The sequence below is a fragment of the Salmo salar genome, chromosome 04, assembly GCF_965601325.2.
Source record: "Salmo salar chromosome 04, fSalSal1, whole genome shotgun sequence".
Classification (NCBI taxonomy): domain Eukaryota; kingdom Metazoa; phylum Chordata; class Actinopteri; order Salmoniformes; family Salmonidae; genus Salmo; species Salmo salar.
In genome coordinates this window covers 20,694,826-20,711,431 of record NC_138294.1, presented here as the reverse complement: position 1 = coordinate 20,711,431, position 16,606 = coordinate 20,694,826, and the positions used below count along the sequence as shown (strand labels likewise).

The 16,606-nt window shown below is 43.0% G+C and overlaps 1 protein-coding gene across 1 annotated transcript in view; it reads right to left on the bottom strand.

Moving 5' to 3' along the window:
- The window catches only part of LOC106610227 (rho GTPase-activating protein 10), a 64,890-nt gene that overhangs the window by 21,034 nt on the left and 27,250 nt on the right, over positions 1–16,606 (bottom strand). The window contains exons 4-17 of the mRNA XM_014209443.3: positions 15,945–16,016; positions 15,367–15,468; positions 13,785–13,895; positions 12,777–12,881; positions 11,709–11,838; positions 11,508–11,614; positions 11,159–11,253; positions 10,042–10,123; positions 9,821–9,863; positions 9,667–9,735; positions 8,522–8,596; positions 6,216–6,300; positions 3,568–3,626; positions 770–875 (exon numbers count right to left, since the gene is read on the bottom strand). Of these exons, the coding sequence (XP_014064918.1) occupies positions 770–875; positions 3,568–3,626; positions 6,216–6,300; positions 8,522–8,596; positions 9,667–9,735; positions 9,821–9,863; positions 10,042–10,123; positions 11,159–11,253; positions 11,508–11,614; positions 11,709–11,838; positions 12,777–12,881; positions 13,785–13,895; positions 15,367–15,468; positions 15,945–16,016 (1,241 nt within the window). The remainder of the gene's footprint in view (positions 1–769; positions 876–3,567; positions 3,627–6,215; positions 6,301–8,521; positions 8,597–9,666; positions 9,736–9,820; positions 9,864–10,041; positions 10,124–11,158; positions 11,254–11,507; positions 11,615–11,708; positions 11,839–12,776; positions 12,882–13,784; positions 13,896–15,366; positions 15,469–15,944; positions 16,017–16,606) is intronic.

The window sequence follows — 16,606 nt, the reverse complement described above, 5'->3', positions numbered from 1 at the left end:
CCTTTGCAGACCTAAATATGTCACCTAGTGACAACCTTCCTTTATCACATCTCTCAAACCATTTGAGACAACAGTGTGAAATTTCAGCTTTGCCTCTCTCCCTGCAGGACAAGCTAACACACATACAGTCACACACACACACAGCCAATTTAAAAATTTAAAAAACTCCAGTCAGAAGAATTTCATGCTGGATAATCCAAATTCAATTGCTGCACTTAAATGCCTTTTTACTTCTACTATGAGTAAACCTGGGGCAGGTTTTCTAAGAAATAAGATCCTCCAGACTTTGATTGCCTCAGGGAATGAGGATTATGTACTTATCTTCAATTTGCTACTATTTAGTTTCTGTCGTAAAAAATAAAAAGCGAGTTGCTGAGGTAAAACCTTGTAAGGTTAGCAAAGATTATTTTCAAATCTCAGATCCCATCTAATCTCTGAAAGGGCGAGTTGCGTAACAGCTAATGGTCCAGTTTGGAGAGAGGGGTAAACCCAGAGGAGCGGGTGGGAAATGGAGGGAGCAGTCCATTTCATTACAGGCATAGAGAACTGGTGAAGCAGTTCAAACTTCTGACTACTATTGTGGAGGGTGCTGGGCTGTTTTAAGAGCGGTGGGGAGGGCGTTCTGCCTGCACTTAGAACAGAAGATGTGAGAAAGGAAAGATTGATGGGGGGGGGGGGGGGGGGGGGGAAAGAGAGAAAGATGGGGGGGGGGGGAGGAATGGAACAAGGACAGTGGAGAATGAGGACGAGTGTAAGGCTGCTAACTCACGTAGCCAGGTGTTTCATCAGTAGCCCCAGGACCAGGCGGTTCTTCTCAGGCAGCTTGTGGACCAGGCAGTGGATGGCTTGGCTACGAGACTCTGGACTACCACCCTCTGTTTAAAAACAGGACAAACAAGGTTATTTGAGAGTCGCTTACAGACATGCCATCATTCTATGTGGACCATGCGGGAATCAAACCCACAACCCAGGTGTTGCTAGCACCATGCTGTAGGCGTCACCATTGCTCTGCAGAAATCCTTTGTTGAACCGAAATTGGTACTTAATGAAGTTAAAACTAAGCATGTTATTTTTCAAATCACAAAGTTATTTATGCATATGTACTTTGGATGGAGCCGACATTGACCGTGTCCCCGCTTATAAATATCTGCGCAACTGGATTGACCAAAAGCTATTGTTCTAAAAGTATGTTGATGAGTTAGTTAAGGAATTGAGAATTAAAAGGTTTCTAGAGGAGCAGGTCCTGCCTTTTGTTTAATAGCAGAAAACCAATGAGTATGTCAACATTCATTCTGGTTATTGACTACCGTCTATGAATATACAGCTGCCACTGTATTGAAGCCATTGGACGCAGTTTATCACAGTACATTGCACTCGTCTATAAAGCCCTCTTGCATAAACTTCCACCACACCTCACTGTTAAACTTCAGACGTATAAGTTACTAGACTCTGGGACGGCTAACCCTGGAGAGCCCTTCAATCTCTAGAGTCAGGAAAATCTGCTTTTAGTTTTTTTGCGCCTCATGTGGAATGATATGCAAAACTCCTTAAAGCTGGTGGAGTTGGTGCCTTTAGGGCAATTCAGATAGACGTTAGAAGGCTTTTTAAATGAAGGCGTGTCATATGATTGTGCTTTGCTTTTCATGTTTTGTTTGCGCTTTTCATTTATAGTGTAATGGATGTGTATATGTATAGTGTCTTTGTTGTTGATTGATGTGTATGCAGGGCTCATCTGCGAAAGAGACTGGTCTCAGCCTGACTAAATAATACAAATTAAAAAGAGGTTAAATAAATACAATTGGAATCCACCCAAAACAGAACAAACATTTGTGTTATTACAGTGCTGTACTATCCATTCCTTAGGTGGCAAGACGCCACAACGGAGAAACTGTACAGCACAGAACGAGAAGGACTTGGAATTCCCCCGTGGTAATCCAACCAAAGACATTTTGGATTGAGCAGCAAGCGCCCTGGTGCAGTCAGACCTCACTCTGGAAGGCGCGGTCACAGTAGGAGATGTGGAGCCACCGACTCCGGATCTATTCACTGGAGACACAGTGTCGTCCGTTTTAAAATTGTCGGCAGCTCTAGTCAATATTGGTGCAGTTACAGTAGGGCAATTCCACAGTAACAGTGTGGAGACTCCCATTTTTTTCCCACTTTAAAATGTACACCAAACAAAAACCAATGATTGCTAAGTTAAACAAATTACCACACAACTCAATGCACAAGGACGACTTTGGAAATGTTGTAACCTTTTTCAGTGAACACACACGTAGTTGAAGAACAGTGCAGATGCAAAGTTTGGTAACAGAATGACAGCACAAAACAGTCACCGTTTAGCCCAGTACAAGCTACCATACAATAAAGCAATGGATGCCGTTTACATAGGCTTAAATCAGCTAGTGTAGGCTACAATGGGTTTTATCATATTTAAAAGAAAGCAGTAAAGGGTTAACAGCAAATAAAAAGAGTATGCGATGAACAGCAAACTTCCTGTTTGCCGCTGATATTAGACATGAGTGAATTTTGCCAGAGGATATGTAGGCTACTGTTGCTGGCTATAGAGAGATAGCTTTATACTACAGAAGCTACCGTGTAAAAGGGTTGTGATAAAACCCACAAGATCATCCCTTAAACATTTCCTCACACACCCACACACAGGCATCTGATGGCTACTGCCCACACACAGAAACACAGCCGGCGTGCACACCCTCCCCCCCCCATTACTATGGGAACGACACAAATTTGAATAAGGGAATAAAGCTTCTTATGGATGCTGTCATCTTTCAGAAAATATTTATTGCTAATGCATTTTTCTGTACCTGCATTATGAGGGCATTGCAAACGGCTGATAAAAACACTCCATCGTGATCCAATTATGGGACTTGAGGGTAAATCATGTTAGGAGGATCACTCAGGGCATGTCAGGCAGGCTATTGGAGTATATAGGGAGAGAAATGTCATGTTTCTCTCTGTTCAAAGTCACTGGGCCATTTGAGGACATTTGTGTAGGATACTAGGATTTATAGTGTTTAACAGGTGGTAACACTTCCTTTTTAAGTTACCTTAATTGCAAAGAACCAAAGGTGACTTTAATGGCAGATGAAGGTTGAATTAAAGTGTGTGTGTGTGCGTGTGTGTGTGTGTGTGTGTGTGTGTGTGTGTGTGAGAGAGAGAGAGAGAGATGAAGACATCACTCTGGGTCACATGAAAGGCTTTATGGGTACATGCTGAAGCACTTTTACAGAGGAAAACCATGAAAACAAGCATTTGTTTAGACTATACAAGATGTGGAACATTAAAAAAAAAAGTTACGCTGGCATCCATTTTCCATAGAACTACTGAGACAATGAAAATGATAACCAATCTAACTGCGCTGGGACACTTAGACGATGAATTGTCTCACTGACAAACACTTGCTAGTCATGCACACAGCATTGCACTCATTGATAACGTGCAATAAAATAGAGAAGTATTCCTTTGCTCTGCTCCTACACTCCTGTGCGTAGTTTTACATCTGGTTTGAGAAGAGCTGTATTGTGAGTGAGGACGGCCCAAACTTACTTGCAGGGGCGATAAAGTCTTTGTAGAGTCCATAGGTCATCAGTGGCTCAGGAAGACTCCTAGAGAGAGACAGGAAAGAAAGAACGCATAGAGCAAAAGTGAGAGAAGAGTGAGTGGAAGAGGTGGAGAGCAAAAGAGAGCGCAGAAGAGCGGGAGAATGGGGGGGGGGGGGGGGGGGGACAGAAATAGACGCAGCACTGTTTTATAGGGTCTGCACACAATGATTAATGTGGCCGTGTCAGGGATGGAATTAGATGGCGCACCATGCCACAGTGAGATAACCAAGTTCTGAAGGTCCTTTCACAGTGCTGCACCAGGCCCTGTGCCAAGGCTACTTAGCCTCCCCTGAGGAACCAGAGGAGGAGAGCGGCTGACCCTATGGCTCTGCAGCAGGCCAGAGGAAGACAGATGGAGGATGGAGCTGCAGGACGATTTACAGTAAATCTACTGTCTCTACTGCAGACTTAAGCCTGTAATAAGGTTTCAGTTGACTCAATGGATGAGTTTAATTATATATGATTGGACGGTTTTCTAGATTGTTAGATTGCTTGTGTAAAAAAAAGTTACACATTTTATCATATGATGTGTGCAATGTATAAATGACAGTCACATTAACAGCTGCAATATCTCAGTAGCAATCTAAATGTTTTCTTAATTATAATTTAGCGAGTGCTTATAAAAGTGTATTAATATGCATGGGTGAGTTGGAAATGTGTTTTTTGCATATACCAACTCTCCCTGAGACACCATTGGAGGATGCAGCAGGGTCTGCCACCATCAACAGACACACTGGAGAAATTAGGGTTAAGTGCCTTGCTCAAGGGCACAGACTGAATCCCTGAGCCGACAGGATGGAAAATCTAACTAGCAACCTTTCGGTTACTTGCCCAACACTCTAATCCCACTGGCTGACTGTCAAGTTGCATTATGAAACAGGAAAAACTCCTTTACATAAACAAGGCAGTTCGCTGCCTGGGACCAGATCTATTTCTGCAGTCATGCCAATTTACAGCAATTTTTTATTGAACCTTTATTTAATTAGGCAAGTCAGTTAAGAACAAATTCTTATTTACAATGATAGCCTACCCTGGCCAAACCACGGACGACGCTGGGCCAATTGTGCGCCGCACTATGGGACTCCCAATCACGGCTGGTTGTGATACAACCCGGGAAAAACCCAGGTCTGTAGCGATGCCCCTAGCACTGCATTGCAGTGCCTTAGACCGCTGCACCACTCGGGAGGCCAACGAGCATAGGAGTTGGCAAGAGCTCACAAACAGATCTGGGACCAGCCTGGGAGAGAGTCAGTCCCATGACCCACAGCATGCAACATCAAACTACTTTCCTGTAAGGGTTGCAGGCGGGCAGCAAAACCTGGCCAGTCACAACACACAGTGCCGTGACTTCTGACCTGCTCCTGTCCTGTTAGCCTCAGACTGATACCATTCCAGTTCCCATGCTTTGACTTTGACCACTGAGCTAAAATTCTCTATTTATTGTTATTCAATTGATGGAAAAATGGACTTGGCTTCAAGTTTATTATTTAATAGGCTATATGGCAATTGCACTGGTGAACATGCCAATCTTTTATAATTTCATTTTGATAACTAAACCTTTAACGGCACATGGAGTACTGAACAAGCGTAATGAACTAATTCCAAAACAAGTGCAGAAGAAAGTGTAACAGACTGGCCTGGGGTTAACAATAAGTTGGCTATAATTTTATTCAGTAAATCTCTCCATAACGAACCAAACCTCTAACATCCCTTCAGTTTATGCAGCACTACAGTATGCAAATATCACTCATTAGTTTACATTGGATACCGTAATTGCATTGGCGTCAGAATATGCAGTGCGAGTTTGCTTCAGTTAGCTAACAGAACTTTGGCTTAGCTTTTAGGGTACATTTAACTTGTTACCTTGCAGAGTGTTTTTATGTCAAATCTCGGACTATCAGTTAAATTGCCATTTGAAAAAGCAAGCAATAACTTAATCTATATAATCGATTGCCTCATTGAACTAAAAAACAGGATTCCTTTAATATGTGGTATCCAACCTAATTTGAGTGATTGATTTGATCAGAGAAACAATGACACTAAAATCCCCATCATGCTAATGTCTTCATATCACTGCTTGGTTGTGGGGCGGTAAATTATTTGTAGTTAAAATACCTGCCACAGGCCACCATTTTGTTTTTCACCTGGTCACCTAATCAATACATTCAAAGACAGATGATAAACAACGTGAAGCCAGGGATGCAGCTCTTCTTCCTAGAAAGTGGCCAAGACTCCCTACCAATTACGTCTCAGGTCAACAACGGATTTCCTAGAACACACAGCGACTGGGAATAATGAAGTCAGAGAGACGGGGTCGGTTGATGAAGTGGATTGATTATGTGTCTGAATTTAAATGCATGGATGTCTATGCGGCAATGTGAATGTCCTGTTGCATTGCAGGAGTTGAGCTCCAGGAAATTATTTTATGCTTCTACCCCCGGAGTAGAATAACTTCAAACTCAGACAATGACGAACAGTTAGAATAAAGTCTCCACAGCTTGCTAATTGCTAATAAGACATAATAGCCTACATGAATACATAACCTAGCGATTATGTAGCAGACTGAGTTATTTATACACAAAGGATCCTTACCTCAAATACAGCTTTAGTGTGCTGGTGATGGTTTTCACATCCCAGTCCTCACACGTAGACAGATCCACATCATTACTCTTCTCATCTGTAATGACACCAAAACATTCCAAAAGGTTTTAAACTCCAACATAATCAACAAATTATACAAAGCACCAATACATTTTTTTACTTTAGTAGAGTACACTCCAATTCCCATGATACCCTGAGCCTAAACTTGTTTTGTAAGTCAACTAGTGTATTGTAACTTAACCCTATGGTGAAGTGAATGGCTGCAAAGAAGCTAAAATATAAATAACGTGAAATGTGTCTTATGTGGATAAAAGCATTGCAGTAGTCTTGAGGAGCAGTTCTGCCCAGTGGCGATTGCTGGCTGGCTTAAAGTATACCTTTCTCACATTACTGAGTCAAACTGGACCGAGCCAAGCTTAACTATACCTTCCCTGTAGCTCAGTTGGTAGAGCATGGTGTTTGCAACACCAGGGTTGTGGGTTCGATTCCCACGGGGGGCCAGCACAGAGAAAAAAAAGTATGATATGTATGAAATGTATGCATTCACTACTGTAAGTCGCTCTGGATAAGAGCGTCTGCTAAATGACTAAAATGTAAAAATGTATACTGGTCTGACCTGATGAATAATCCACCATAGTTGTGTGTTTGAGTCAGAGGTTCGTGCGAGGCCAAGCCCCAGGTCACCAGGAGGTCTCCAAGGGGTTAGACTTGGTGGGAGGTAGGTTGCTGCTCTGAGCCATTTATTTACTTCATTTGACTGTATCCCTTCAGTACTAAAACCAGAAGGGCTGTGTTTATTTACCCACAGAACAGTGGCCTGTCCAACATCAATGGGCTGGACCAAATGTTTTCCTAGAAGGCCAACAGCCAAATGTGTGTGTACACAGCTACAGATGGTGGGAGAGTGGTGTGTGCCTGTCTTTTAGCTACTGTAATGCGCACATCCAAATATGAACTAACCCACATAGTACTCTGTTACAGATATATTGGGACATGACTGACTCTACATTAGTAGTATCCAAGTCCTTTTACATCTTTATTCCCAGCTGTAAAATATCCATTCTCTATGCTAAGCTTTATGAGTTCTGTCAATCCACTGTTATCAGATTTGTGAGCACAGTGGGAAAATAATGTGATCCACTTCTGCCGCTTTGGCCTCATTCTAACCCCTCCATTGAACTGGAGTTGAACATACACTGATATGGCTGTTGGTGAAATGCTTGTGTTTTATGGTTAACCGTGTTGAGGGAATGAAAAAGACGGTTAACATCACAAAGACAGCGTATCCAAATAAATGACTGGTGACCTAAATCGCAACTATCTCAGAGTTACCTGCGTCCATATGGTATTTGAAATAAAACAGATACTAATTGAACCCAGTCTACACCAGCAGACAGTGTGCTAATGGGCTGTGAAGTATGAGTCGGCAGGTTCAGGTGGGAAGTTTGGAGTGGGCTCTGGGACAGCCTGGTGGCAGACTGGGTTTGTTGCCATTCAGATTCAGAACACACAGCCGACTAGACACAGATGGTGTCTACTAGAGAGGGCAGTCGTCGAGAGGGAAAGGTAATAGGGGGGGGGGGGGTAGAGGATAAAGAAGAAAGATGAGGGGGATTAAAGTAGAACATGAGAGGACGGCGGGGTAGAAAGAGTAGGAGAGGGAGAGCAAGAAAGAGCATTTAGAGGAGAATGGCAAAGAAAATCAAATTTCCAGCTCCCGCTGAGCGACTCAAGTGAAGTCCCTGCAAGGACGGCCGGGTGCAGGCAGGAAGGGGGCCTCAGACACCCCTCAGCTACTTGAATGCCAATGCATTACCAGCAGCACTTGTTGCACTCTAAGCCTTACATCGTCGTCTAAGTCACAGGAAACCATTACTCTGAATACTACTAAATAGATCAGACAGGGTGCACAATTCCTACTGTATTATTTAACTGTCCCGTGGTTCCAGATTTTTATGAAATATGACCTATAATTAATTACAATATGAGTGAAATCGTTTTCCTCCCCCTAAAATGTAATTAAGCATGTTAAAAAAAGCAGCTTTTGGGTGATGGAATGGTGTGGTCATACCCCAACAGAATGGTGTGGGCGTATACCAGTCGTTAAAAACATTCATGCGAGCAGACCACCGATTGGCCAGCTAATCCTACACAGGATGACATTGACAAAATAGCAGGCCTTTTGCTGGAGATACAAGTTTGAGGTGGCATTATTTGGGCATGAGTTAACAGAATATTAACTTAAGTGATTTTCACTGGACAGTTACTTTAAAGGGTGATAAATGAGCATATCTTACCAATCATTAGGCTAAGGAGCTTCTGGACTTTGGAGCTGACCCCCACCACTCTGTATAGGCCCTGGTCATTGATACCTGACAACAGACAACAGTTTACATGGCCCTTAATAGCACAAACAAGCATAAGAGAATTAATGGATAAACTTTGAAAATACAGTTTTACTCAAATCAAAAAGGTGGGCTTCTTCACCGAGTGTACAAAATATTAAAGACACCTGCTCTTTCCATGGCAGACTGACCAGGTGAAAGCTATGATCCCTTATTGATGTCACTTGTTATATCCACTTCAAAATCAGTGTAGATGAAGGAGAGGAGACCGGTTAAAGAAGGATTTTTTAGCCTGGAGACATGGATTGTGTATGTGTGCCATTCAGAGGGTGAATGGGCAAGACAAAATAGTGCCTTTGAACGGGGTATGGTAGTAGGTACCAGGAGCACCGGTTTGAGTGTCAAGAATTGCAACACTGCTGGGTTTTTCACGCTCAACAGTTTCCTCTTTATCAAGAATGGTCCACCAGCCAACTTGACAACTGTGGGAAGCATTGGAGTCAACATGGGTCAGCATCCCTGTGGAATGCTTTCGACACCTTGTAGAGTCCATGCCTCAACGAATTGAGGCTTTTCTGAGGGCAAAAGGGGGTGCAACTCAATATTAGGAAGGTGTTCTTAATGTTTTGTACACTCAGTGTATATGTTGCACCACTACCTGGAAACTATGAACAGTGACCACAGCACAAGATATGACTGGATATTGGTCCAAGCCTGCCCTCATGTGTTAAAAGGGAGATATCACAACATTTCACAAAACCCTCTTTACCGCTCTACCCTCTAGCCCAGGGGTGGGCAAACTGAGTAAAACAACTAAAATAACCATTGGCCACCCTTGAACCGCTAAAACTTGATAGAAAGTACGTATAAATAACAGATTTATATTTTCAAATAACTGCCCTTTTTCTGGCCCATAAATTGCTTGACAGCCAAATCAGTCCGGAAAAAAATGTGCGGCCCCCCCCTGAATTTTGAAACCCCAACCGAGACAAAATTAACGCCCACCCATGCTCTAGCCAGTCAGCTAACCTCACAAAGTACGCTTCTGTAGGCTTTATATTGCCTAGGCCTTCTATTGTCATCATGCATTGTCTTACCTCTTGTCTCAATGGCGTTGATGGCATTCTTCACAAATGACAATCCTACGTCATCTAGCTGTGCATCGACTGCAGAGTCATGACAACAGTTATTTAATTATCCCCATGTCATTTGAATTTGAAGATCAGGGGCTTCTAATCATTGTATACTTACTTCCACGTTCTTTTGAATACGTTTTACCCAAGTACTGCCCAGCCTGTAAAAAAATATTCATTATATGTAGCTTTCCACAGATCATTTGATATCCAAGAGGTTACCACAAACCAAAAAAAAGACTTCTGCTGGCATTAATGTACCACTTTCATAGAATTTCAGTAGCGTTCAATAGACAATATAAACTACAGTGGATCTGTCAGGGTGACGTGGTTACTCACTGGTTCTTTCCCACCCATGGCGTGAATCCAGAACTTGTGGTCATCTTCCGACAGCGACTGGACCGTGAGGACCGTTCCCGGTCTGGAAACAGAACACACAGCACAATTATTTATTGTAATAGCCTTGTGATTGTTTTTTTTTTAAATGGCGTTTGGGTTTGTTCCTCTTTCAATTATGGCTGCTGTATGACAAACGAATTTCACGCTTGGGGATTGTAAAGTACAGTCAATCTCATCTAATTTTCTCTGTCAGACTGGGCCTGGGGTTCCAACAAACTACTATTACTACTAAGTCAATTCATGTGTCTAAGACTGGTCTAGAGTCGGTCCTAAAATGTACCAGAGGGGCTGGGCTCTTAAATAGCAAAATTACAGGAATACCTGAGCTTCATTTACCCCACTTTTTATAATAGGCTACCACATCAGGCTAACCCTAACCTGTTGCAGTCAGACACCAAATACCTTACATCTGCAAGCTGACAAGCAGGCACCAGGGGTGCAACACAAATTTCAATCCCTCTAAGCTTGGGGGTTGCTGTTGCTAATAATACCCCAGGCAGAATAGCAGTTTGGTTCAGCGGAGTGACAAAAGAGCCATATCTATCACAACCAAGTGTAGCGGAGGAGCATAGAGAATCCTTTCAGCTATGTGGCGGGGCCATCTTCCATGACAAATCCTCTCCAACCCAACCCCGTGTTAGGCTAGGGAGAGCAGCTCTCTCAGCTCTACTGTACACAGGACCTGTGTGGAGCGAAGGCTCCAAGCAGAACTGTTAAATGGGGAGTGTTACTGTGTATTTGGGAAGGCTGCCAACAGTGCATGAATAAGCTACAAGTGTGGCAATGTAATCACATTTTCCAGGTCTAATGGCATAAACACCCACCCCCCCCTCCCCCCCAACATGGTACTGACCGACCCCTCTGGTTTATGTACTAAATGTATGAGTCAGTGACGTCTGGTGATCTTGAGGGGAATCCATCTAAAAATCCCCCTTATTTCCTTGATGAGACGAGATACTTTAACAGGTGGTTGTGGAAGTTTGTCTTACCACAGAGAATACATGATAACTAAAGTGATTGAGAAGTGCAATGGGTGTAGTGCGACACGACGACATACCGGTCTGTGATTTCTATATCGAGACAGAACCGCCTGTCCAGCATATCTGTGGTTTTGCGGACGCAAGACTTGAGGGTGACCGACTCAGTCTCGCCCTGAGGGAGAGAATCACTGTTCAGAGAGCCTGTTCTGATGGCAAGAAAGAGTCGTTCCTTATAAAAATGACTACAGACTGCACTTTAAATGCCGGTTTCAATAGTAATTGTCGATTTGACAAATTATGACTTTATAGATGTATTTGAATAGGGATGGATACACACATTGAATAACCAATCATTTGATGTACTACTTGGACCATACTCTGTATAGCTCCCAAAACCTGTCTTTGATTGTATGGGTCAAGACTCACCATCTTTCCTCCTGACCTGTGATCAAAGGTGACCATGTGTAGGATTTTCTGTTCCTTCACAAACGTGCAGTAACGCTTCACCCAACTGGAACCAAAAGGAGGGGGCCCTGGGGACGAGAACACACATTTCATAGTTAAACAATCAGTTTAAACTGCCCTCCTCCCCTCTTGGACACACACACGTCGTTCCTCTATCCTTACGTTTCTCCTGGACGTAGAGGTATCCTTCGCTGCTGATGGGGCTGGTCTGTCTGTACTCCTGGGGAACCTCTCTTATCCTCTTCATCAGCTCAAACACCTCCACCCGCGTGCCCTCAAACCGACTCCGTGTCTATATGGGGGACGGGTCTTGTTACTATCGGGTCAAGCTGCAAAGCCGGAGGTACGGTAACTTCTCTCCAACCTGATTTAAAATCAACCCCAACCTTGTCTATTCGCCTAATCTTATGCTTAACCCTAACCTTAAATGAAGGTTTTTTTTTTGTCAAGTTTCACAATGTAGTACATTTTGACTATGGGGAGACACACCCAATGAAGGAAGACACCCCTTGTGACCCTAGCTAAAATGGTCATGCAGGGGTCAAATCACACAATGCAAAGCCACTGGAAAAGAAAATGTGCACAGCTCCCTTTGGAAACTCCCCTGACAGTAGGTGAAAGTGAAAGCTTGGGGGTCAAAGAAAATAGTCAAAACACTAAGACTAACCCAAACACAATTAACAATAGTGAGTGAGTCAAAAAGAAAGCGCCTCGAGTACCTAGGGAAAGTCCCACTAGAAGCAGACCAGCTTTATAGATATTATATTACAAGCCAACATTCAACAACTTAATAAATAATCCTAAAATTGATGGAAATCATCATCACCTCATTTAAATGTCATTTAGCAGACACTTTTATCCAGAGCGATTTACAGGCACCATTAAGGTGAAATGCCTTGCTCACAGACACCTGCCACCTATCTATATTTACACCACTTTGTTTCATACAGTATACTGACATCCTTGTACTATGTGGTTAAAACTGGAATCCTTAATAGTGAAAAAGCCATGTCAGTTTGGGCTATTACAACAAAACAAGTTACTGCAAATCACAAACACCACCCCCCAAGACATCATTGCATCTCGATAGAAGAACAGAATCTGCACTGCAAAAATGTTGAACAAAAACAAAAGGTGCTGGTGGTGGACAGTGGCGCTGGGTTTCCCCCAATGGGGATTCCATCTTTAAATAGAGATCTAATAAGACGCGGGTGACGACTAATGTCTCACATTTTGTATATTGATCTGTAAGGCTTTCTTGTAGTGGTTAAAGTCATTGGCCAGCTCAAATCCCTGGTGGTAGAAGGTGAACACGGTCTGAAAGAACGCCAGCATCTGGGGAGAGAAAGAAAACATGGGATACAATGAAGAGTACAATGACATTTTAATGCATTGTAACACGAGGCTGTCGACACTTCTCACATTCATTTCTCAGGGGTTTACGTGGAGTGAAGACATTGAAAAATCAGTTGAAGTCAAGAGCTGGTTTATAAAACACTTCATTTGACTGCTAGGGAACCTATATAAAAACACTAACTGTAGTGTACACTAAGTTAATGAGCACTGTAAAGCAGAACTGCTGACCAGGCTAGACAAGTACTAAAGGTGCATTCGCCAGCAGTTCTCTCACTCACTGGCTCCAAATGTCATATGATGCAAAACTCGTCATACTGGCTGTTTCTGCCTGCTTGAACGCAGAACAGCGCAGATACAAATGAAAACATGACACCCCCCCCCCCCCCCCCTCCACAAATCCATAGAACATCACTTATATGTACAACTACAATGTAACAAAAAAATGTGTGACTTTCCTTTAAGACACATTGGGAGTACAACAGACAGTGTACAAAACATGAACATGACAGACTGACCAGGTGAAAGCTATGTTCGATCCACTTTAAATCAGTGCAGATGAAGGGGCGGAGACGGATTAAAGGAGGATTTTTAAGGCTCGAGACATGGATTGTGTATGTGTGCAATTCAGAGGGTGAATGGGCAAGACAAAAGATTGAAGTGCCTTTGAACGGGGTATGGCTGTAGTTTGTGTCGAACTGCAACGCTGACGGATTTCCCGCTCAACAGTTTCGTGTGTGTGTGTGTGTGTATCAACAATGGTCCACCACCCAAAGGACATCCAGCCAACTTGACAACTGTGGGCTGTGCAAACAATATTAGGAAGGAGTTAATGTATTGTCCACCCGGTGTAGTGTGTGTGATTATGCATTTTCTAACACTCACTGGCTCCACACAGTCAAACTTCTTCCTCTCCTGGATCTCCTGCAGTTTACACACGTAGTCCAGAGACTCCTCCTGGAAGTGCTGTCTAATGCTCTCCACCTGGCTGTCCGCCTGCACAACAGAGAGAGAGAGAGAGCGAGAGAGAAAATGTCAGCATTATTATACAGTAGAGTCAGGTCTCTACACAGACAGATGGAGATCACAGCCTAGCTTCAGTTGTACTGGATTCAGACAGTCCCAGACAGAGAAAGGATGAGCTATGAGAAAGTCTCTTTTTTGATAACTTTGGTAAAGAGTTTGAAGGGCTAAGACACTGATGACATGTGGTGTATGACAGCCCCACCCCAAAAAAAAGTGACCAATCAACTGGCGAGTTTATTGTTTGGTTGACTAATAAGCTAATTGATTAGGCTACATGGTTTGTTGACTGGATCTTCACATCATCCCAGTATTCAATGTTATTTACTACTTTAGTGTAGTGTGTTCAATATGCTATTGTGTTCAATCCAGTGCATCAGTTTTTCCATTAGCGGCTGGTAGTTTTTCCATTAGTGCCATAGGTTGGGCCTGTGCCTCGGGCCCGTCACATGACGAGTGTACAGTATGACATCAGATTAGTTGAGGGAGTTCAGCCGGTGCCTCGCAGCTACGATGCTGTGAACACTATTCTACTGTGCCCTGATTTCAATCTCTGTTCCAAACACAGAACCCTGGGGTCTGTTCAGGAGGGTATCACAACACAGAAATGTAATGCATATAACAGATGATTGGCTCTCAAGTATAATTTGGAATTGTGTCAGCTTTCTTTACATTTCTACCTGAAATGTCCAGAAAGTTTAATCTCACTGAATACACCACAAGAGTCAGTGAGTGAAGAACAGAACAGTTCCCACAAGGGCAATCTATAGGATACAAAATACAATTGTTAAGTGAGGGGAGTTTAGGTTATATTACATATGCAATCTGGTACTAGATTGTGTGTCTAAGGTACTATATAGTAAGTTTAGTATATCGTTATACAAAGGACAGCTCCACAAGCCTTCAGTGAAATACATAAACTTTAATGATAACCAAAAGGGTTTGTTTTTCCATTACCAACCCCAATATAATCAACACTGTCTGTAAAGCTTGATACTGTATTTACATTCTCAGGATGTCTTGAGGCGCTCCAAAAGCTACTGCCTCAGAGGTACGACCTTGGTGGCTGGTACAGAAACACTGAACATGACGTTCCTTTCCGAGCAGGAAAGAGAAACTCACTCCGTACTCTAACCCTAGGGCTGTGGAGACACACACCGCTCCACACACACTTCAGCACAGTGCTACAGAGATGAGCCAAGTCTGTGTGCATCCCAAATGTCACCCTATTCCCTACAGTGTATAGGGCTCTGGTCAAAAGTAGTGCGCTATACAGGGAATAGGGTGCCATCCTATGGGTCAGGATTCAGGAACTTCTCCTTAAGCAAATATCCTTCCAGCCATTTTGGGGTTGGGAAGATGTTGGGGCCCGTCTTTTCAGCCTGTTTCCCATTTTCCGTAAATATACGCACGAGAGCGAGGGTAAAAGTGTTAAACACAGTACCTCCTGTAGCTGCGGTTCCTTCTTCTTTGCTGACATGTTCAAAAGCTTTTCCAAGGAGCTGTAGTACTTCTCAGTTTCCTTCTCATACTTCTTCCTTTCTGCCTTAAAAGGGCATAGTATAGAGGAACAGAATGAGAAAGAGCATGGTAAGAGAGAGAGATAAGAGAAGTGAGCAGGACAAACGGCATCTTAATATTGCATTAGTTTCACTGACCAAAGGAATGTTCAGAACATAATATCAAGAGGTACACATTACAATTAAAAATGGAGTTGGAACCATCCGTCTCTAGACAGGCATTTTGATAAAAGTTAATGGCTAATAACCTTTTCACATTACTGTGCTGACCCAAAACGTACTTATCTGGCTCTGATATTTTCATTTCACATTCCTCTTTCCAGCATGATTTCTGCAACTATGGTGGATGCACAACCAGGCCAGTGCAGTACAGCTTGGTTTGGCTCAGTGTTGTGAAAAGGGTATTACTATAAAGCTGTGTTCAGAGCACACAGGATTGTGCTTGTAAGATCATTAACAAGCAGACTGCATTAAGCAGGGTAATGGTATATGATAAGAGTACCTTGGCTGAGCCCAGTTGCTCTTTTCTGAACTTCTCCAGTGGTTTCATTAGCGTTTCTGTAATATTCCTCATCTAAGAGAGCAAGAGATAAGACATGACCATATTAGGACATATTCCACAAAAGTGTTTCATTTATTCACAGGTACAGTGTTAGGCTGGAGATTTCAGTGCATGCCAACATTTCTAACTTTACGGAAGCAATCAGTGACGTACTGCCAAGAGGACCGCTTGAGTGTAAACCCAGCCTAAGAGGCGGCAGGTAGCCTAGCGAAAAAGGACAAATATAAGCATCCTCCGATTTGACATAACATTCCAATGGAAAGCCAAAGGTCATTAACCCACTGCTAGTATTGTGACAGCATAAAGTCAGTGAAAATTGCCTGTTGTTGTATAACTTTTTACAAGCATCCACAACACATTCAAGTACACTAGTCCCACAGTCACATGACCGCTGGAAATCAACAGCGCTGTCCTATTGATCTCTCCCTGCCATATCTCCCCCTCTCTCTGAATCATACCTTCCTCCCTCTCTGCTAAAGGTCCTGTTGCTGGGGGTCATGTCCATGTAAAAGGACCCATGAGCACCAACATGTGAAGCTCATAGGAGCATGTCAAATTTGGTGTCAAAGCTAGAGTTCTATATATTTTGTTGTTGAAATCAA